General features: G+C 39.7%; 2 protein-coding genes across 3 annotated transcripts in view; one reads left to right on the forward strand and one right to left on the reverse strand.

Moving 5' to 3' along the window:
* gmppaa (GDP-mannose pyrophosphorylase Aa) lies at positions 1 to 14,734 on the forward strand. 2 transcript variants are annotated; one of them, XM_081368572.1, is made up of 13 exons: positions 1 to 380; positions 1,298 to 1,395; positions 1,497 to 1,600; positions 1,701 to 1,893; positions 2,091 to 2,150; positions 2,273 to 2,403; positions 2,545 to 2,559; positions 11,513 to 11,647; positions 11,763 to 11,860; positions 11,947 to 11,993; positions 13,231 to 13,323; positions 13,429 to 13,597; positions 13,683 to 14,734. In XM_081368572.1, the coding sequence occupies exons 1-13, from the start codon at positions 341 to 343 to the stop codon at positions 13,781 to 13,783; spliced, it is 1,284 nt and encodes a 427-aa protein (XP_081224698.1). In that variant the 5' UTR covers positions 1 to 340; the 3' UTR covers positions 13,784 to 14,734. The 2 variants fall into 2 exon arrangements, with proteins under 2 accessions (XP_081224698.1, XP_081224699.1); XM_081368573.1 differs by lacking the exon at positions 2,545 to 2,559 and having other exon boundaries at positions 52 to 380.
* The window catches only part of LOC308692510 (rac GTPase-activating protein 1), an 11,480-nt gene continuing 1,653 nt past the window's right edge, over positions 13,725 to 23,551 (reverse strand). The window contains exons 2-16 of the mRNA XM_081368569.1: positions 23,266 to 23,468; positions 22,247 to 22,383; positions 22,075 to 22,147; positions 21,878 to 21,934; positions 21,132 to 21,230; positions 20,274 to 20,415; positions 20,053 to 20,198; positions 18,062 to 18,223; positions 17,876 to 17,971; positions 17,468 to 17,666; positions 15,798 to 15,903; positions 15,564 to 15,696; positions 15,348 to 15,471; positions 15,054 to 15,165; positions 13,725 to 14,967 (exon numbers count right to left, since the gene is read on the reverse strand). Of these exons, the coding sequence (XP_081224695.1) occupies positions 14,913 to 14,967; positions 15,054 to 15,165; positions 15,348 to 15,471; positions 15,564 to 15,696; positions 15,798 to 15,903; positions 17,468 to 17,666; positions 17,876 to 17,971; positions 18,062 to 18,223; positions 20,053 to 20,198; positions 20,274 to 20,415; positions 21,132 to 21,230; positions 21,878 to 21,934; positions 22,075 to 22,147; positions 22,247 to 22,383; positions 23,266 to 23,468 (1,844 nt within the window). The 3' untranslated portion in view covers positions 13,725 to 14,912. The remainder of the gene's footprint in view (positions 14,968 to 15,053; positions 15,166 to 15,347; positions 15,472 to 15,563; positions 15,697 to 15,797; positions 15,904 to 17,467; positions 17,667 to 17,875; positions 17,972 to 18,061; positions 18,224 to 20,052; positions 20,199 to 20,273; positions 20,416 to 21,131; positions 21,231 to 21,877; positions 21,935 to 22,074; positions 22,148 to 22,246; positions 22,384 to 23,265; positions 23,469 to 23,551) is intronic.

The following is a 23,551-nucleotide window of genomic DNA, read 5'->3' on the forward strand; positions in this document are numbered from 1 at the left end:
GGATTAGGATTACTTTTATTTTGAAAACCTCTTTTATTTTGAATCTCTGGCACTTCCGGAACTGTCGCTGTGTGGTGTCTTTGGGTTTTACCGCTGTCATGTTGATTACCTTGGAATAGGATAGATAAAATTATTTTCTTGTATTTATTTCTTCCTTTTTTGCTGCACGTTGATGCCAGTAATGTAAGGACATTTATGCATCAAAGTGATTTTCTGAAGGAGCTTGAGTACTTACCTCTTGCTCAACTGTTACCTGTTGACTCCAGTCCAACGTCAACAACAATATTTGTATAGCTTTTTGGTTTTGTCATGTATATGTATATATAAGAAGCAAGTAAGCATGCTGAAGGCTGTCATTCTAATCGGAGGTCCTCAAAAAGGTGATGTCCCTCATACTCGAATCATTGAAAATTGTGTGAATGGAATAACTAGACAAATATAAAACACATAACGTTAAGTTAATCAAAGGACTTATGCACAATTCACCTTGTATAGTGTGTATGTGTAGGCCTATGTCTAATAGCAGAATAGGTGAATGTCTTATTGTTCTTACTGTTTATGACTAATATATATATATCCACAGATGTTGGACTCGTTCTATAATTGGAGGTACATTTCATATCAACAAAAAAAGTACCACAACAAAATGCTTTCTCTATAAAATGACTATTGGTTTCAGTTATATTTCTTCAGTGCAATATATCTGGTAGTTGCCAAGTTTTATCATTAAACATAATTTAGAAATTACAAGGGAAATGATGTTTCCCTGGTTAATTTGTCAACTATGTTATGGACAAACTGTATGGCACTACACACTCTGATTAAGTGCTACTCTTCAAGTATCAAATGTGTTTAGGGCCTCTTTTATCTATTATATTACAGTGATTGTTATGAAGAATTTAAGAGTCATATTTTGTGCAGATACTGTCATTAACTACAGCGCATTTTTTTCTATTATAAATCTACCTTAAAGGTTTTTTTTTTTTTGGTCATTTTAAGAGATATTATGCAAAACTCTGTGTGGATATAAAATATACCCTACAAGAATAGACGCAGCATTATCGTTATTTAAACACACACACACACACACACACACACTCACACTCACACTCTCACACTCTTTGTCTGAGATTATGCTTTCCCTTAATGCATAAAATATGATTTTTGTTAAGAAAATTCATGGGACATGAAATGTATCCTAAATTAAAGAAATAATTCATAAATATAGAGTGTATGATTTTGTGAATTATGTTTATTTTAGAGTATATGATTTTGTATTTTCCTGCTGTTCATACAGGGACCCGGTTTCGCCCTCTGTCTTTTGAGGTGCCCAAACCTCTGTTTCCAGTGGCTGGAGTGCCAATGCTGCAGCATCACATTGAGGCTTGTTCTAAGGTATACAGTATATGCTCACTCAGTACATATAGCAATAAATACATGCTTTATTGTTTCCTTGTTTAACATTTCATATATTGTTTGACTTTTTTTTTCTAAAGCTTCCGAATATGAAGGAGATCTTACTCATTGGCTTTTATCAGCCCAATGAAGAACTTAACAGATTTTTGTCATGCGCCCAACAAGATTACAAAATATCAATAAGGTAAGTTACTTAATTATATTACGTTTGTATTTATTGTTGGAAAATCAGAAAAGTTCCTTTAATCAAGTCTATCATTTATATTGTCCTAAATCTTCCTCAGATACCTGCAGGAATATGCTGCTCTGGGCACTGGCGGAGGAATCTACCATTTCAGAGATCAGATCCTGTCTGGCGGTCCAGAGGCGTTTTTTGTCATGAATGCTGACGTGTGCTCAGAGTTTCCTCTGCTAGAGATGCTTGACTTCCAGAAGGAGCACGGAGACGCTTACAGTTTCATCATCCTCGGCACCACTGTAAGGAGTTCTTGTATCAAACCATTTACGTTTTATAATGCAGACTTTTCCTGGGCACAAGCCACTTATAAAACAGGATTCTCACTTGAGTATTAGCTTGTTTTTAACTTAAGATTTGGTAAGCGATCCATGATATTTTGTTATGATTTAGTGGTTCTTGAAAATCAAATGAATAAACTTAAATCTGATTGTTTTAGGCCAACAGAAAACAGTCCATGAACTACGGCTGCATTGTTGAGAATGAAAAATCTGATGAGGTACTTGAGTTTTCAGTGTGGAAGGATACATTTTATATGCTGGGGATTTTCAAATTGATAATGAATAAAACATGTTTACATGATACCAAATGAGACCATAATTGTCTCATCATATCCCCCAGGTCTTGCATTATGTAGAGAAGCCCAGCACATTTGTGAGTGACATAATCAACTGTGGAATATACCTGTTCACTCCAGAGATATTCCAGCACATCGGAGAAGTTTTCCAGAAGAATCAACAGGACATGCTGTTGTGAGTGGGACAAAACCTGTAGGGTTCTTGAGTGGAAGTGCATGCATACTTAATCCATTTCTTTTCCTTGGTTCTCTTCATTTGTCTTTCCCCCTCCAACTCTCCTGTCTGCCATCATTCTGTTTCCTGTTCCATCATCAGATATTCGTATGAGGGGTAAGTTTGAACGTGGGCTGAAGCTCTGGTTTGGCTATGATGTAGACTGATTAGGAGCAAGTGTGATGTAGGTTTTGCAGTGAGCGCACGTGCTTGTATGATCTGTGAACTAGATTCATGTTAGCATGTTGTGGTGTGATGATAACGACACTACACACACGTTTTTTTACACCATTATGAATAGGCTGTTTTTCAGGTTTGATCTCTGAAATTCACTTAGAACTGAATCCAGCATAACCGCTGCCTGATACAAAGTTTGTTTTAATATTCTTTCATCCAAATTTAATTTTCTTTGCCTCTGAAACTACTTTTCTTTTTCTGTTGACCTTGACCAAGGTCTGGTGGATGGGAATAATAATATTAACCAATAATATTATAGCCTAACAATCAAAATCCAGTCAAATCCTAATGGTTAAAACTAAGTCCTAACCTACATTATTTGCTTTATCAGTGGCCATTGTTCCGGAACAATTTTTTTTACCATAGGGATTTAAAAAAAGTGTTTGGGAAAGCTAGGGTAGGCAATTTCGGCAATAGCAATTGTAAGCTAGCTTTGAAAGCATTAGATCCCACCCTCCCTTCAGAGCGCTCTGCCATGCCTCCTTCAAAACTCATGAACACACAACCAGAGGTCAGTCTGCAAAGCGTCATGAGAGTCACATGATGTTGACGTGTGATGTCTGTGCTGTAGGACAGTCAGGTAGGACATCCTATTATTGCATCCAAATGCAATGATTGGACGAACATTTTTTTGGTCCTGAGACTTCCAGAGAAGATATATGTAAAAAAAAAACACACATATATCATATATATATCATATATCACATATAAAACACATATACTTTAAAGCTATGGTAGGCAATGTTTTTCATAAACACTTTTAGTTATACTGGTTAAAACGCTCTTGACATCATGAGAGCAATCAATAATAGAAGTGGTCTAATATATATATATATATATATATATATATATATATATAATTATTATTATTATTATTATTATTATTATTATTATTATTATTATTATTATTTTTTTTTTTTTTTTTTTTTTTTTTTTTATAACTAAGTCCTAACCTACATTATTTGCTTTATCAGCGGCCATTGTTCCGGAACAATTTTTTTTACCATAGGGATTTAAAAAAAGTGTTTGGGAAGTCCTAACCTACATTATTTGCTTTATCAATAATAGAAGTGGTCTAAATATATATATATATAGATATATTTAGACCACTTCTATTATTGATTGCTCTCCTGATGTCAAGAGCGTTTTAACCAGTATAACTAAAAGTGTTTATGAAAAACATTGCCTACCATAGCTTTACAGCATTATAAGTTATGAACCACGAGGTGAACCACAACATTACAAAATGTTGATTTGAAACAATAAAATAATTGAAAATCAGACAAAAACATAAAGGTACAAGGCTGTGTACTTAACAGCTTTAGTCCAAATGACATACAGTTAAAACCGATTATTTAAAAGTGTTCATTATGTATATAGAAACAACTTATTTTAAGTTTATTGCAAAACATATATACGTGTATATAAGGGGTGTAACAAAATATTGTGTCACAATATATCACAATACAAAAATGCAACAATATGCATCGTGAATGGTGACAATCTGTTTTGTGAATATTTCACCCACAATAAAAAATTACTGTGTAAGAACAAAAATGTGATATATACTTCTGGAACCAGACTGTTGCACTCTATTAAATACTCTGATTTCCTCATGAATGCATATGCAGCATTTACCTTTAATTTTCATTAATTCTTTCATTTGTACCTTTTTAAATGACTGTCCATCATAGTGTCATTTTATGTCATACTCTGTCCTGGATATTAGAAAAAGTTCTCTTACGAGAGTTCTCTCGTACTGCGTTTTATCAAAACGCTACGGGAAAAGTCTCTTTTCACGAAACACTGAAGCAAAAAATTATCCTTTAATTTTCATATATGTAAAACGCGTTGCGGCAGCAGCAGTCAGCTATGGCGAGACGGCTTGCTCGCTCATTGGCTGCTCTGCGGCAACTGCTTAAGCCTATCGAGCGAGGCCTGAGATGACGTCAGGCCAATGAGGGCGCTTCGCGCCCTCCTCGCCACTTCCCGCCGAAACGGGCGTGGCTTACCTCTATAAAAGGAGCTCGAGAAGGCTGATTCACTTGATTTTAATCTCTTCAGCGAAGCGCACGCATCGCTGGATCACGGAAGCAAGCGTCGTTCGAAGCAAGCACTTCAGCGGGACGAGCCCTCGAAGCCGCTGGCCAACGCCGCCTTCTACAGCCGTACCTGCTGCGCTTTCCGACGCCTATATCCTTTATTGCTATATTGCTCTGTTTTCTGTGTGTGTGTGTGTTCGCTGCAACACTCACCCCTAAAAGAGCTGCGTCTTTTTCAAGACGCCTTCTCATGCAGCGCTCGCGCTCGCTCCGAGCCAATTGCCTACGGTGACTCTGAGGACTCGCCAGGCATCCTTTCCGAGGCTGCCCTTCCTGGAAGCGGACGGCGGGATTAGTTTTTCTTTACGTTACAAGAAAAGCTACCCTGCCTCTGCACGCGTCATTCACCGGCGAAGGAGAAAAGAGTGTTCTTAGTCCCACCGTTGGTCGGTCTGACCTCTTTTCTCTCACATTTCTCAGTTCCCTGTTTAGTAGGGAGGTTAAGTGACTTTTGACTTCAAGTCATGATGCAAAGGTCCCCTTTGGTATGGAAGTACCTTAGGGCCATAGAAATAAATTTATCCTAAGACACACGTGAGATCACATTTTGTATCTTATATACGCACATTTTTTAAAAATGGCCGCCGACCATACTTGAGAGGCCCATATCTTTGCTTCTGTTATAGCTATAATGACAAATTTGGTATCAACGTGTACATTTTTGGGGTCAAGGAGTCCAATAAAATAGGTTCCAAGACTAAAAAACAATAATGTTGTCCTTACCATGACAATTGGAGGTGAAGTATGCAATTTTTTATTAAAAAACACATGCCAAACACAGTGTTTCGGCGCCAGAGGTTTTTTCCTAAAATGTTCGATTTTGACATCTTAATTTCAAAAGGCTATATCTTAAAAGTGATAAAAGATAGAGACTTTCTGTAAATTAGAGAAATATTAAGGATGACCCAAAGTTTATGTAGGGATTACATTTTCCCATCTAATTTGCATATTATGACGTCATTATGGTGGCGGCCATCTTGGATTATAGAATTTTCATGAAAAGTCACGTTTAAATGATAAAATTATCAAATGCAGCACTTCTTTCCCCCCAAAATGTCCCTCACCTTCTGTATGCTATATTGCACAATACTGAATGCTCAGGTAAATAGTAAGTAGTAAACAAACTGTGTAAATCATTACTAATAAATGGTAGAAACAAACCGAATGCAAGTAGTGGTTGGCCTTTTGCTGTAGAGATACTCTATTTACTACATATAGTAAATCGTCCTCATTGGCCAAGTACTCAAAAGCCGGCATTCCCATCAGCTTGCGATAGACTATGCATAATAGCCCCTCTGCCCCGTGTCACACCGTCTCTGGTCCTGCTGGGAGCAGCGCGGCCAAATCTGCCTCGCGCGCGCGCCGAATGTGCACAGCTCGGACTACTGTCATTGTCATTGCGACTCCCCACCCTGCCTCCACGTTGCCCCCTAACTGTCCTATGAATACTTCGACCTCGTCTAACATACCCAGTGGCATTAGACAAACAAAGTCTCCACCACAATACTGTCACCGCGATTGTGGAGAGGCACACACGGTACTTTCACTTTCAGAATCAGGCAGATATTCCCCTTCATAATCAGGGTCCACGAATAGAAGACCCAACACTTCATTGCGGGTAAGCTTTATTGATGCCATTAGATATAATAATAATAATAATAATAATAATAATCTAATGCAAATACTCGCTGACGTTGACAATATTGCTCTGATAAAATGGCTCACTCGCACACTAGCTCCGCTTTTGTTCGCACTGATTCAATGCACTCTAGCTCGAAGATTTTGTATAGAAGCATGACGTTTTTTTGAGTCGCGGATGAAGTATGACATGTCTGCCATCGAATGGAGGGTAGGTTGAACGAAATTTGACACCCTATTTGACAAAATCGGCCCTTTTATTAAGTGGACTGCCTGAGGTGGGACCACGACACCAATCTGCTCCTAGTGACTGATCACTGAATTCGCTATATCTATGCTAAATGTTTTCAAGCGGTCATATGACACACATTCCTCTTTTATGCATGGCCTCCACCAGATATCTACTACCACTTTGCTGGTGTAGTTTCATTGCCAGATATAGCGAAGCTGGTGTTTCCCTCTCTCTTATGTGATGAGGAACACTGCCATGTTTCTTGGATCTGCATCTTACAGAGTTGAAAATTATTTGCTGCCCAATGGATGTTGCAGCCTGGAACTTCTCAGGTCCAGGAGGTGGCTGATCAATACCTGATCCATCAAGAAGCATGTGTAAGAACGGTCTCAGCATGGGAGGGATAGAATCAGCTTCACAGGAAGTTGAGAAGGCACCTGTAAAAGCATGCTTCATGGGGAGATACTCTTGCCGAAGGATTTTGGCTGCTTTGAAGATGATGGAGACATCGGTAGAAGTGTTGTTTTTCATGTTAGCAACAGCTTTGCTCAGGTCATCATCAAATACAATGGACCAGACACGATTTATTTGTACTGATCTGATGTCAGGAATCAGGCGTTCAATATCCTTCCGAAGGCGTGTGGTGTTGCATTTGATGTTTGGAAATCCAAGATCAGCAATGCGCTTGTCATAGAGGGCTGTCAAGTCAGACATTGCCAGTGATTCCCCTGAGCAACGATAGTCCTCGATGTATTCGAGCAACTCATTGAGGACATGTGCTCTGATGACCTTAGTTGCATTACTTTCAGTTGAGTCACATCCAACAGTTTCTGCTTTTCTATAGAGCCTAGTCAGGCATGCACGATGATAAACAGCATTAATAGCAACCATGTCACCAGCAGCTAGTTCAGCCAATAGATGCCTGTCACCCACCACCTGAGCACATTCTTTCACTTTTCTATCCAAGCCAAGGGTGGCAGCCCTCCTCAGTTCCTTTTTTTTGCCCACTTCACCACAGAAGAGACACAGTTTATCAAATGATTCACATGATGATGTTGAGGGTCTGGGTAAAGCGAGTGTGGTGGACTTGTCACTCGTGCGCCATGTTTTTACTGAACTCACAGACTCTTCATGCTTTTTTCTTTTTCTTGCTCTCTCAACTTTTTGTTTATCCCGTTATTCCAGGGGTTTCGGACTGGGTCTTAGGCATTATAAAGAGAGGCTTCTCGCTACAGTTTTGTCGACGCCCTCCGCGCTTCACAGCGCGCGTCGAAACTTCGGTTCCGCTGAATGTAGCACACCTACTTCGCGCCGAAATATCAAAACTGATAAGCAAAGGGGCGATAGAGCTTGTTCCCCGAGTTCAAAGCGAACAGGGGATATACAGCAGATACTTTCTAGTCCCCAAAAAGGACGGCGGTATCAGACCCATTCTGGATCTCAGACGACTGAACAGAGTATTAGTGAAACGCCGTTTCAAAATGCTCGCAACCAGCAAAATTCTCGCGCATGTTCGCCGAGAAGACTGGTTCATGTCGATAGATCTGAAGGACGCGTATTTTCAAATACAGATAGCGTCACATCACAGGCGATTCTTGAGATTCGCCTTCGAGGGTCAGACATACCAGTATACAGTCCTGCCATTCGGCTTGTCCCTAGCACCCCGTACATTTACGAAATGCATGGACGCAGCGCTCGCTCCTCTCAGACTCAGAGGCATGCGAGTGCTGAACTATTTGGACGACTGGTTGATCCTAGCTCAATCACGATCACAGCTCGTGGAGCACAGAACCATTTTACTCGATCACCTCAAGAATCTTGGTATCACGGTCATTTGGGCGAAGAGTTCACTGAACCCCAGCCAAACGATTTTGTTTCTGGGCGTCGTTCTGGACTCACAGTCTATGACAGCGCGGCTGTCACCACAGCGCGTGTTGATCATTCAGCGCGCGGCGAGGTCTTTCCGCCGCGGCGCTGTCACCCCGCTCAGGAAGTTTCAAAAGATGCTGGGTCTCATGGCTTCAGCATCGTCAGTTCTCCGGCTGGGCTTGCTCCGCATGCGCCCGCTGCAGTTCTGGTTGAAAACGCGGGTACCGCGCAGAGCGTGGGCGACCGGTCGATTACGCCTCAAGGTCGATCAGAGCTGTGTTTCAGCCCTGGCGCCTTGGACGGCGGACGACTGGTACCAATCAGGTGTAAGCCTGGGGACTTCCTCGAGAGTGAGGATGGTGTCGACAGACGCATCCACCTCGGGATGGGGAGCTCTGCTCGAGGGCAGACCGTTCTTCGGCCTGTGGTCGGAACGAGAAAAGCTCCTACACATAAACTGCCTAGAAATGCTGGCAGTGCACAACGCGATGACGCGTTTTTTGTCCCCGCATCAAGGACGAACACGTCATAGTCCGTTCGGACAACATGGCTGTGGTGTCCTACATAAATCGCCAGGGCGGTCTGAAATCCATATCCCTGTACAGGCTGGCGAAACGCCTCCTACTATGGGTTCAGCACAACTTACGCTCGCTGAGAGCAGTGCATGTACCTGGGCTTCAGAATGTGGGCCCAGACAGACTGTCCAGGAACAATGTTCCCCCGGGCGAATGGTCTCTACACCCACAAACAGTCCGGCTGTTGTGGGAGAGATTCGGCAGAGCGGAGGTGGACTTTTTCGCGCCCCGCGAAAACGCGCTCTGCCCCGCGTTCTTTTCAAAGACCGACAGCGCGCTGTCCCGGAGGTGGCCGCGCTGCCCGTTATACGCTTTTCCCCCCGTCTCCCTCCTGCCACAGGTGCTGGAACGGGTCAGGGAAACGAAATGCCCAGTCCTGCTTGTAGCTCCGTTCTGGGAGAACCAGACATGGTTCCCAGTTCTGATGCAGTTGGCAGATATCGCTCCATGGCCACTGCCGTTGAGGAGAGATCTCCTCTCGCAGGCCGGGGGCTCGATTTGGCACCCACACCCGGAACTGTGGTCCCTTCATGTGTGGGTGCTCAACGGATACCCGTTGGTCTCACAGAGGGAGTCGTGAATACCATCACTCAGGCTAGAGCACCGTCGACACGGCGGCTTTATGCTTCGAAGTGGTCGGTTTTCTCCGGCTGGTGTACAGCTCGGAGCATTTCACCCCTCGAATGTGAGGTAACGGAGGTTCTCTCCTTCCTACAAGAGCTGTTGGATAAGGGCAGATCCCCTTCCACGCTCAAAGTGTATGTGGCGGCTATTTCAGCGTTCTTTGGTTCAACGCTGGGTCAGTCGCTGGGAAGGAATGATTTAGTCATCCGCTTCCTCAGGGGAGCTAGGAGACTGAATCCGCCCAGACCTCCTTCAGTTCCTTTGTGGGACCTTTCTACGGTCCTAGCGGCCATGAAAGGTGCCCCTTTCGAGCCTATCCAGTCTATTAGCCTCAAACATTTGTCTTTCAAAACAGTGTTTTTGATGGCTCTCGCTTCAGTGAAGCGCATAGGCGACCTGCACGCGCTCTCTGTGAGCCCGGCATGCTTGGAGTTTGGTCCTAATGACTCTAAAGTCATACTCAAACCTAAGCATGGCTATGTGCCGAAATCCCTCAACACGCCTTTTCGGGCTCAGGTTATATCCCTGGCTGCCCTGCCGGCATTGAGTGAGGAAGGGGACTCGAGTTTTCTTTGCCCTGTTAGGGCTTTAAGAGCTTATATGTCCCGCTCTGCTGTCTTCAGACAGACAGAGCAGCTCTTTGTCTCGTTCAGCGGACGTTCCAAAGGAATGGCTGTTTCGAAACAAAGTCTATCCAGATGGATAGTTGACGCCATAGCGCTAGCTTATACTGTCAAGGGCATTCCATGCCCGTTGGGAGTCAGAGCGCACTCTACGAGAAGCGTTGCTTCTTCGTGGGCTTGGTCCAGCGGGATTTCCCTACAGGATATATGTACGGCGGCAGGCTGGGCCTCTCCGTCTACATTTATCAGGTTTTATAACCTAGAGGTTCCCGCCTTACAGGCTAAGCTTTTGTCGGTGTAATCTGTTCAGCCGTCTAGTCAGACCACTGAAACCCATGCGCAATGCGCTACCGACTATCTTGGGCAGAACTGTGTAAGACCCACATTTCCCGCATTAGTTCAGGTTCCCTACCCTGTCTATGTGACGTTATACTTGCGTCTGTGGACATGTCTATTCTACGACGCTACAGTATAGGGAATTAAGGCTCCCACCCTTATTCCCTGACTCTGTGTGAGTCAATCTGGTGATTATGCACTGTGTGCCTGAAATAGCTTCCGGTGATCAGTGTTTTTATCCCAGCACGCACGGCGTTTTGCAAGGGGTTCCCGTAGCGTTTTGATAAAACGCAGTACGAGAGAACTCTCGTAAGAGAACGTACTCGGTTACTAACGTAACCTCGGTTCTCTCTAGAAGAGGGAACGAGTACTGCGTTCTCTGCCGTGCGTACGGTTCACTCTGGTTCGCTTCGGCGATCAAAATCAAGTGAATCAGCCTTCTCGAGCTCCTTTTATAGAGGTAAGCCACGCCCGTTTCGGCGGGAAGTGGCGAGGAGGGCGCGAAGCGCCCTCATTGGCCTGACGTCATCTCAGGCCTCGCTCGATAGGCTTAAGCAGTTGCCGCAGAGCAGCCAATGAGCGAGCAAGCCGTCTCGCCATAGCTGACTGCTGCTGCCGCAACGCGTTTTACATATATGAAAATTAAAGGATAATTTTTTGCTTCAGTGTTTCGTGAAAAGAGACTTTTCCCGTAGCGTTTTGATAAAACGCAGTACTCGTTCCCTCTTCTAGAGAGAACCGAGGTTACGTTAGTAACCGAGTACGTTTCCTGATATCACCAGAGGGTGAAATGAAAACTTTTATTTACTACTATGCATTGTGTGCTGTTCTCAGAGAAGAGCAGTCCAACGGCTGGCATCGGGCAGAGGTGATCCGTCTGGAGCAGGACATCTTCACTGCACTGGCAGGACAGGGCAAGCTATATGTGTACAAAACAGACCGCTTCTGGAGTCAGATCAAATCTGCAGGGTTAGTTCTTGACATATGCTGTATCATTAGATTTATGCTCTGATTATGTTCTCTGTAACCACATTTGATAACGTTTGTGTTATTATAGTTAATGTTATGCCCTCCCCTCTGTCAGATCTGCGATCTATGCAAGCCGCTTGTATCTTAACCAGTATCACAAGACACATCCAGAGAGGTTAGCTACCAATACAGATGGAGGGCCGAAGACCAGAGGTAAATGCTTTGTGGAAATATCACATTTTTCTGCCTGTAAAAGCTTTTCATGCAGTCCTTCTAATGCATTTTTTATTTTATTTTAGGAAATGTTTATATACATCCAACTGCCAACATTGATCCAACTGCTGTAGTAAGTTCTCTTTTATAGTTAAATTGATTAGTTTCTCTACACAATACATTTTCAATTTGCAACTTGCACTTCTGCGTAAAATGGGATGTTCAGCAGGAAATGTGCAAAATGTTTGCTATAATATTTGATTTTATGTTAAGTATGTTTAGTTCGAAATTAATGTGCTGTCAAATCAATTACTTGAGATTAATCACATCTAACAAAAGTTTTTGTTTACATAATGTGTATATATTACATTTATATATATTATACATATGTATATATACTGTATATATATACATATGTATATATACTGTATATATATATATATATATATACTGTATATATATATATATATACTGTATATATATATATATACTGTATATATATACTGTATATATATATATATACTGTATATATATATATATATACAGTATATATACATATGTATAATATATATATTACATTTATATATATTATACATATGTATATATACTGTATATATATATATATATATATATACATATACACACACACACATATATATATACATACAGTATATCTGTGTATATGTATATATACACAGACATGCGCACATACAGACATATAATAATAATATAATAATATGTACACACACACATACTATGTAAACAAAACCTTTTGTTAGATGCAATTAATTGATTTGACAGCACTAATACTAACATAACATTATTTTAGTCTTGGTCATGTCAAAAGAAAAGTCATCAGTTCTCTAGTCAAGTGATTATTACATTTTTCCCAAACTTTTTACTTCGAAGGGCCAAATGTCAATCTTTATTGGGGGACGTGGGCCAAAAGTACAGCAAAGTGTTGCATTATATCCAACAATTGTATGTTAATATTTAGATTTTTTTTAAATCAAATGTACAAATGTAAAAAAAAAAGAAGAGAGAAATGACAAATTAAAGTTTTCTCCAATTTTATAAGGCATGATAGACACAGGCCCTGGTTTGTGCATCTCTGCTTTAGAATAACATGCACTAAGGAATCACACTGTTGGACCCAGGTCATTATTACTAAACCATATAGGGGCCATTTTTGGAAACGACGGTGGAAACTTGTTCGTTGTCATTTTTGCAATTTCACTTGGTGATGTTAGTGGCGCAGAGATTGTTGTGTGCAAAATATTTTTGGACAGTTGACTTGTTTTATCATTTGCATTATAAGTAACCTGTAATGACTTGTAACCATGTTATATTGGTGTTTCTTTTCCCTTCAGTTAGGACCAAACGTGTCCATAGGAACAGGAGTAACGATCGGCGCAGGAGTTCGTGTGAGGGAGTCCATCATCCTCCATGGTGCTACTTTACAAGTGAGTTCATGCCACTTTCTCTTCATATTGCTTTGTCTGAAAATTGAAACCAATGACTCATAATAACACAATATACAGCATATAAACTGACTGTGTCTTCTGTAGGATCACAGCTGTGTGTTGAACAGTATTGTGGGCTGGGGCAGCACTATTGGCAAATGGGCCAGAGTAGAAGGGACCCCTAGTGATCCGAATCCTAATGACCCATATGCCAAAATTGACAGCGAGACACTCTTCAGAGATGGAAAATTAACACCTTCCATTACAATTCTAGGTAATTTTATAGGACACCATCATGAATATATTATGTTTTTGAGAGTGATTTATCTAAACACATACTTCTCCCTCTGTCTCATCAGGCTGCAATGTAAATATTCCATCTGAGGTCATCATTCTCAACTCCATCGTCCTGCCACATAAAGACCTCAACAGAAGCTTCAAAAACCAGATCATACTGTAGTTTCAGTGTACGGCGTTTGCATACAAATCTACAAAAAACAGATCTTTGAAAGTAAACATTAATAATGGATGAATCCTCTGAATATTCAGGGGTATTCATGTAAAAATGTCTGGTGCTGTATTGTGCACAGATTTACCACCAGTGTCATCATGTCAAAGCTGGATAAAACAAATGCTAACATAATTCTGCTACAGAAAATCACTTTGTCAATCTGTTTCTGAAAAGACTTGAAATGCATTTTATTTACAGCTTGTTGGCTCCCTTGTGTCAGTGAAATGCCAAAGAAAGGTGCAAAAAAGGCAGTTTTATTTGCGCACTGTTACCATTTCGTTCCAGCATTTAACATGTCATGTAAAACAAAAAACGGTAAGACAAATGGTAAAATCCTGTAATTGGATACCAGTCGTGTTGGTAATTGATTTGAATAATTGATGTTTCTGTGACTGCTCTCTGTATGAAAGCCGAGCGCAGTGCAATAGTTAGACGTCTGCAATAAATTACATTTTGATTAAGTCACATAAGGTAATAAAGTAATTTACTGCTGGCCTTGTAGAAAAATCACAATGTCTCTATATTTATGGTGAAAGAGCTACAAGACCATCAATTATTTTTCTTAACCTTGAAAGGCCAAGACAAATTATTCAATTACAGACATCACATTAATAATAGAAATAAAATGCCCCAAAACATTTTTGCAGTTTGGAAAGAGTTAAAATTTCCCAGAGATACTGCCTGACTTCTGAGGGCACTAATGCAGACAGTGCCATCCATATGTGACTTATACAAAGTACACAAGACATGAATTCATCTAGTTTATTTCAAATCAATATTTCACCGCGTTTATATTATACCGCCTTTAGATATTTTCCAGGACATTATTTTTATACATGATTATTATAAAAAAAACATTTAAACCCTTTACAAAAACAATACAAAAAGTGTAGTCTCATGTCTCAAGGTTCTTTCTTTCCGGACAGACTTAAATTCATAAGAAAAGTTATTTTCCAAGATAGGATATAAAGTGCTAAAGCACTTTAAGCGTGGTAGGAAAAAACAGTTCAAGCCACCGAAGCAAAGTGTCCCAGTGCAACTATCTGGCACACAAAATACACATTTATACACACACAAATCATTTGGGGGATGTGAAGAATTTCTTTTTTCCTGGTTCATTTTTTGGTTTGCTTCTAGAAAGGAGAGAATTTTTATGAAAGCATGCAATACTAAGCTGAAGACCAATACAATAAAAGTTGCATGAGGATTAGTAGCTTACGAGTTATTGAAAGTGCCACCAAAGTGCTTGATCCGACCCTTGATTGAGCCGCCGGATGTAGTTTTAGAATATTTACTCATCTCAGGAGAGGTCAGAGGTTTGAATATCTTATCTGAAAGACACATTCAGGAACAAAGTTAATGATTAAAGTTAAAATGTACACATTGTGTTAAAAATACAAATAGAGAAGATCATGTGAACAATTTAAATGGCATGAAATTTGCAACTAGTGAGCAGTTTAACTTTAACCGACTGACTTTGAACTCAACACATGGTGGATACTAATGCATGTACCTCTGCTAGTGCTTGGGCCGACATTGCTGATGTTGGAATCAACCACAGGAGGGACAAGTGGATCCTTCTCAGCTAGCAGGCCTTCCCAGAAATCTGAGGGGAACGACAGTAACCGAGCCACTACCTGTTGCAAAGAAGTTAGAATAGGTTTATTTCTTGACATGTAAGATAAAATACACAAGCAATTGATCACATCCTGATTTTCTAGCAACTCACTTTGGGTTGTGTGTTTGTGTCTCTCATAATGGTCATGGGAGAAGGTTCTAGCATCCCGTGACCAATGATAGTGGGGCCAAACACTCTGGACAAGTTATTCTGATCCATCTGACACGATGGACTATGCATTACCCTGAGAAACAACATGAATGCGGTTGCAAAACAAGCAAGCATGCTTAAAAAAAAAGTATACGAAGGCAGAGTTGCAGAAATATTTAAATTAGAGCATTTTACCTCTGCAAATGCAGGATTAGGAAGGACAGGGTGTCTTTGTTAGGCTTCGGCAGCTCTTTGATATTCTTTATTACTGTTTCTACGCTCTTGTCTTCATCAGCCATCTCTGTGAGTGAAAAAAATGCCAGCCACAGGGATTCAATTACGCTCCATTACAAGAGCCATATCTCCGATATTATAGGTGAATTAATCACTTTATCAACTTTTCTGACTTAAGGATATTAGTTTTCAGTGAGCAGGAACAAACACCTGTAACAGCAATGCATTATGAAGGACTTTCTCTCATTTATATGCTACAACCATTCCTAGCCAAGGAAATTAGACAATATGACTCTCCCCATGACATCCAATCCAATTTATAATTTAAAAGGGAGGTACTTTACCCTGGAGTCATCCTGAATCTATGAGGGCTAGGGAAAAAAAAAACTCCATAATAATAGCAGAAGCACCCTGACTGCTCCTAAATCTGCCACTTACCCTCCATTCAGCAGCGGCGACTGAAATTAAAACGCTGAAAAAGACAAGCGCTGGTTTGGGAGATAACGTTCGACATTGATTGTTTCCAAGTCATCAGGGACTTGTCAACTATATCACAAGTAATGGGAAATAACCATCCGCCCCAAAATGAATGAGGGTAGCATACGTCCTAGTGCCTCAGGCATACACAAGCGCCAGACGCTTGTTATAGAATCCACCCTCTGCAAAATTGCAACCATTTTGGATAATCTAGTCAGACTGCTCAAAGAATACCAAATTGTGAAAGTCAAATTGAGACTATTAATGTCAGGACAAGATGGGTCTCCTGACAGACTCGATGATGATTGAGCGGGGAAAAAAGTTTTAGGGAGTAAGGACAATATGTTTGGGACATACAGTTTTTGAAACCAATTCAATGACGCAAATGTCAGTTTTTCTGCACTGAAAACATTTCACCCAGTGTTGTAGTCGAGACCTGTTCATTCGAGTTTGGGTTGAGACCAGAGTAGGGCGAGTCTAGGGCGAGTCCAACTGATCATATGATTTTTTTTTGCATGGTTTGGAAGGACCAGTGAGCCCTGAATGCCTGCTGTAAGAACTACTGTAAGTTTTAAGTGCCCTTTAAATAAACACTGTAAATATTGAATTATAATATTGAACCATGAATATTTTAGCCCGAAAGCTTGGGGCATGTAATATATATATAAATAAATGAATACGGTTTCAACACTAATTTGTTGAAAAGTGATAGTAAGCTATTATAAATGGACAAAAAAAAAATATATACTTTTCTGAACATGATATTCATCAACAAATTGAAAAGAGAAGGAGAAGGAGGTGGAGAATAAGATGTTTCTTGAGCAGCAAATCAGCATATTAGAATGATTTCTGAAGGATCACGTGACACTGAAGACTGAAGTAATGCTGTTGAAAATTCAGCTTTGCATCACAGGAATAACTAAAATAAATAATAAATATTCAAATAGAAAAGTTATTTTTAAATTGTAATAATACTTCACAGTATTACTGTTTTTACTGTATTTTTTAATCAAATAAATGCAGCCTTGATGAGCAGAAGATACTTTTCAAAAACATTACAACAAATCTTACTGACCCCAAACTTTTGAACAGTAGTGCATATTTCAATTTAAAATGAAATCCTTCTCCATAATATCATTATTAAGAAAACCTACCAGAAGCTTCCATAAATGTTTTGTGAAGCTTAAATGTTATGAGAGGCTCCTTGAGTTTCCTCAGGAAGTCTTTGAGGAGTCCACAGACAGCATGAACCTCTTCTACTTTGTGGAGCATCATCAGGCCTTTCCCACACATGTATTTCTCCCTCAGTTCCTTCACCAGTCGCTCTCCTCCCGGCACTCTGTAAATACCCCTCTACATACCGCAGTCAGACAGAACATATCAGTGCGGTTGGAGAGAAATTTCATACATCAACTGTATACACTGTAACTGGATGTTGTAATGTACTGCAATATGATTTGAAAATCCAAATGAAACTCAATTATACAGTGCTATGATTCAAGCCCTGTAATTATACTTTCAGCTTGAGAAACTATCCTTGTGTTGGTGTATTATTTAAACACCTCTTCAAGTCCTCTTCTCTCGATTTCATGAACACACTGAACAATCAAAGAGGGAATCCGTGGATGTGTGGAGGGGGCAAAGCTCTCTAATGTCCCCTATAAAGCGGGGAAAAAAACGAAAATTTTAACATGTCATCTTTACATAAGAATATGCATGTACACTACTACAGTACGAAAGGTGAATACCTCATTGGGCTGAGCTGATCCATGAGCATTAGGGCTGCACTTCTCCAGACATAATTGTTTACACTCAGGATGGCTCACCACTCGACAGTCTCTGCATTTTACGGCCATCTTCCCAAAGCGAATCCTCTTCCCACATGGTATGCATGTCTCTGGACGAATCACCTAGAAAATTTTAAATGCTGACTTGGCGGTCAGTCGCAACATGCACAGTGCCATCAAACACAGACCCTGTTTACACCTGGCATTTCTTTTTATAATTATATTTATTTTAAATAATTCCAAGGTCAATTTATAGTCCCCTGCCCCTTACAATTTAAGGCTGTATTACTCTGACAGTTTAATAATAATAATAATAATAATAATAACAACAATTAAAAACAAAACCAACACAATAAGATGTGCAGTATGGCATGTTAAGGTCAGATTGGTGTTATCATGGGTCTTGTTAAGTTTTTTTTTTTTTTTTTTTTTTACCTCAGCCACTTATTTTAAACAATAGTGAACTAGAAACAGGACGTTTGGCAGTCTTTCCTTATTGAACTTTATTTTATACATTATATACATATTATATACTGGAATAATAACATGATGAACACTGAATAGTAACTACAGTGCTATGCATAAGTTTAGACACCCATGCTAAGGTTGTCTAAAAAGAGGAATAAAAAAATCATCTTTTGGAAATTGAACTTAATGCCTTAATTAAAAAAATTAGGAAAAATCCAACCTTTAAGGACACCAATTTTCTTTGTGAATGAATAATGTATTGTAAATAAATAAATGTGCTTCCTTAAAATACAGGGTGTATAGGTTTGGACACCCCTATGTTAAATTCCCATAGAGCCAGACAGATTTTTATTTTTAAAGGCCAGTTATTTCATGGATCCAGGATACTACGCATCCTGATAAAGTTCCCTTGGCCTTTGGAATTAAAATAGCCCCACATCATCACATAGCCTTCACCATACCTAGAGATTGGCATGGAGTACTTTCCATAAGATCATCTCTCAATGCAAATCAAACCAACTATTAGGCTAACTGAAATAAAACCATGCCGATCTCTAGGTGTGGTGAAGGCTATGTGATGATGTGGGGCTATTTTAATTCCAAAGGCCAAGGGAACTTTATCAGGATGCATAGTATCCTGGATCCATGAAGTAACTGGCCTTTAAAAATAAAAATCTGTCTGGCTCTATGGGAATTTAACATAGGGGTGTCCAAACTTATGCACCCTGTATTTTAAGGAAGAACATTTATTTATTTACGATACATTATTCATTCACAAAGAAAATTGGTGTCCTTAAAGGTTGGATTTTTCCAAATTTTTTTAATTAAGGCATTAAGTTTAATTTCCAAAAGATGATTTTTTATTCCTCTTTTGAGTCAACTTTAGCATGGGTGTCTAAACTTATGCATAGCACTGTATATTTTATATAATAAATTCATGTTTATTTAAAATGTTCATATAATAAAATAAAATATATTTTTAGATTAAGTGTATATTAAATTATAGCATTGGGCGACCAACAACGGTGCTAAAGTGAGACCCATTAAAATAAATAAAATAAAATAAAATAAAATAATAAAAAACTATTTTACATGGACTTTTTCACAGATTGTGATGACATATTTTCACAGTTATTAACATCTTAAATCTACCAAAATTATTATTATTTTTATTATTTTCTTTTATGCACATTTCTAAAACTATACATTGTGTTATATTACTTTTGCATTAAATGACAGAAAACTAGTTAATGCTGCTGCGTGAGTGTTTCTAATACATCAGCTGAGGGAGTGATTACAAATGTAACTCCAAATCTGACATCTTTCTCTCTTCTGACCAATGTAATCAATCTCTTGTAAAGTCAAAGAAACTAATAGAAAAAAAAATCTAATACATGTTTGATACATGACTCAAGAAACAGATGTAAATACCAGGTGTAAAAGCCACGCAACATGTTGAGAAGTACAACTGAATGGCCTCCTACTGTTTTTTGCTGAAATACATGCTGGGAAGTCTTATCCACGATGGGCGTGAAGTGCTGAGGGACGGCAGGCTCAGGGGCGATCGCCTCCATTTCAACAAGCGTTTCAGCCTCTGTGACTTCACTATGTGCCCACACAGACGTTTGTTCTACATGCACGACTCTGGTTAGTTTGGGAAGGTTAGAATGTGTCAGTGAAAGTGGCGCCTCCGAGGCTTATTTACCATCAACAGACGGGAAATCTTCATTTCTGAAAGCCCTGGATGGATGTTCTGGAGTCTCCTGGGTTATGTCTATTACCATGTGAATCTGACCTCCAGTCTCTGGGGTAGAGACAGACGCCTTCACAACCGTCGTCTCGATTTCCTTAGCACATACACACAAAAACACACACAAAAAATCCATTTGAAGCCAATCATTCTTTCTGCTGGAATGCAAGACCCTTTGAGTAGCATAACAATTGGTTATCAAGCTCATGTCCACGTTCCTGGCAACAAGGACAAATGTAGTTTCTCAAAGTGCCAAATTGCTTTGCTTCTCTCTTAGTGATCAGTGCCAGCTGAGTGGGAGTGATACGAGTCCCATGGAGGGAGACAGACAGGACATGGTCCACTGCTGTTCTCATCCGAGCAGTGTAGTGGTGGGTGTGGCCAATATGATGGCAAGCAGTCCGATGAGGGACTGATGAACGAACGAGCTGATGAGAAACGACACCAGACTAACCTATAGAGGGGATATTATGATCCCCCTACTGATAGAAGGGGGAAAAAAAATGAAGGAGACTCTACATTTCACAAAACATACCTGACATTTTGCTAACTGTGTGCTACAATCCCAACAGACATCTAAGCCAGGAGGAGCCATTTCATTAAATGGCAATATAGGATATATATTTTATACTGACTTTAACAGGATGACTCAAACGATGCATAGCGGCATCAAATATTCAACATGCAGATAATTTCTGCTTAATGTATTACTTTTCGTGGATTTTTTATACTGAAACACGTATCTGCATTTACTTGTTCAAAATAAATGAGATGGAGAAAAATAAATATCAGCCTTAATAAACTTCTACCAACCTTCTCCATTGGTCTTGTCCCTAGTAGATCTCCTGAACGCCCGCTGACTCTTCCCCGTTTTGAAATCGGAGGTCCAACACTTGGGCCCATTGATGAACGCTAAAAAACAAGCAGTGATAAAGTGAGACACATTACAACTAGCACAAAACTATAGTTGCGTCCCAAATGAGGAACTATGCACTTATACACTATGTACTAAATCGTGTAAGGTTATTTTGTCATTCAACATTGGAGTCTGAGAGCCCCTCCCCCTCCGCTATGTATTTAAATCTGTGACAGTTGAATGCATGAAGTGTGCAACATTCTACTCTTAGGATGTGTCTGAAATCGCCCCCTATAGTACACTATTTGAGGGGACAGCCATTTGTAGTGGTGTCCTTTTTTTCTACTTAAAACTATATTTGGAATCCAAGCTTTTCCAATTACACTATCGTTCAAAAGTTTGAGGTGAAGTAATAAAAATTCAGCAAGGATGCATTAAATTGATCAAAAGTGACAATAAAGTCTATACATTATTACAAAATATATCTATTTTAAATAAATGCAGTTATTTTAAACTTTGTTCATCAAAGAATCCTGAAAACCAAGCATCCCGGTATCCACAAAAAAAATAAGCAGTTTTTAACAGTGATAATAAGAAATGTTTCTTGTGCAGCAAATCAGCATATTACAGCTTTGCCATCACATATGTATATATATATTTTTATATAATTTTTTTATAAGTACTGTAAACTAGCAGCACTTACTCTTCTCTCACGAGCTCTTGACTTGAGAGGCTTAACAAAAGCTGTGCTGTCCAAGTCCTAGAAATCATACCAGTGAAATATTTTTTTAGAAACAATTGCTTTGAGCTTTTCAGTGATTTTTATGCATATTCACTTTGCTTGTGTCTGACAATAATCCTACATCATGAATAAAAATGATACTAAATGTGATACTTCACCAAATCATCATCCGTTCTGTCATAACTGATGTCAGAGTGCGACAGGAAGGAGGACTCATCAATCACTGATAACCTGATATAACGACACATGATGGAAAACAGCATTGTGAAAGGGGGGGAAAACACCAGCGAACTGAGAACTAAATGAAGAGCATGCTGAACGTTGAGGTACCGTCTTCCTCTGTGTTGTGGGACACTGGCTCCTTTATGACTGAAGCTGGTCAGCATTGACTTCTGCTCTTCATTGAGACAGGCACTTGACTTGCTGTCATGCACCAGTACGTCACATATCAACTGCATCTGCCGCTCCTGTCAAATGAATTAATAAGACACCATAAGTATCATTAATATACTCTCACATGTGTAGACTTGGAATTAAGCCTTTTCCCCCATTATTATTTGATTCACGGAAGCGGACACCAGTTATCTTGCCAAGAAAAATCTTTATTCGTCAGCATAGGAGAGAAACTTGAGAAGATGTTGTATTCATGCCAGGTCTATGCGTTCCCGATGTTTCTCTGCTGTAGTACAGTAAGATTGAGCTTATATACACCACTGAGCGACTTTCAACTTCATTGTAAGGTAGAAAAGCATGTTGCTTATGTTTAAAAATGGAACGTACATGTCATGCTTACACATGGCACAATCCACTGTCCCTCGGTGTATACATTAGTGGTACATTCCTTTCCTTGTAAAGTACATGCCAATTGTACACATTTAATGTATCATCATCATTGTAACATCTCTGCTCAGTGAACGTTGCATTGCACACATACCTCTAAGCAAAATATAGCTCATCCCAGATCTCTTGTCTTGTACAGCATACTCTGATTCACAAAATACATTATGAAATTATTATAAAAAATGAATAGAGAAAAAATAACATTAAACAGTAAAATGTTTAGTCTTCACATGGATGGATGGTCAATAAATCAAAGAGCACTTCTGTTTTATAAACTTTCATTAGCACATGAACATTAAGGGCCCTGTACTCAAAGACCCTCTCAGCACTTGCGGCCCTCCACCAAGTCCATACGTTCGTCATGTAATGCTGCACTGACCAACTGGGCACATAACATAACATAACATAACATAACATAACATAACATAACATAACATAACATAACATAACATAACATAACATAACATAACATAACATAACATAAAAGGCTATGTGATTTCTTAACTAACCAGGCACTGGTAGTCTGCCTCAGCTTTGTAGCGCTTCTTGATCTCCACGTCTAGCTGGTTTCGAGCATGTTTGAGTTTGACCTCCAGAGCAGCTCGAGCAACATCGGACTTCACTAGAAGCTCCTTCTGTTTTTTCAGCTCCAGCTCTGCATGCAGCCATTTCTTCCGGGCAGCTTCAAAGTTCTTTACCACCTCAATAAATTCTTGAAGATAAGAGACAACTGGTGAGAATTCAAAATGGCGATATATTCTGATCAAAGAAGGACTATCAAGGCAAAACATGCAT

The sequence above is a fragment of the Scardinius erythrophthalmus genome, assembly GCF_964197995.2.
Source record: "Scardinius erythrophthalmus genome assembly, chromosome: 6".
In the NCBI taxonomy this organism is placed as follows: Eukaryota; Metazoa; Chordata; class Actinopteri; order Cypriniformes; family Leuciscidae; genus Scardinius; species Scardinius erythrophthalmus.

Coding starts and splice junctions, on each gene's coding strand:
- gmppaa (XM_081368572.1), top strand. CDS start 341: ATGCTGAAGGCTGTCATTCTAATCGGAGGTCCTCAAAAAG. Junction 1,601..1,700: donor GATTACAAAATATCAATAAG/GTAAGTTACTTA, acceptor AATCTTCCTCAG/ATACCTGCAGGAATATGCTG. Junction 13,324..13,428: donor TCCATGGTGCTACTTTACAA/GTGAGTTCATGC, acceptor TGTCTTCTGTAG/GATCACAGCTGTGTGTTGAA.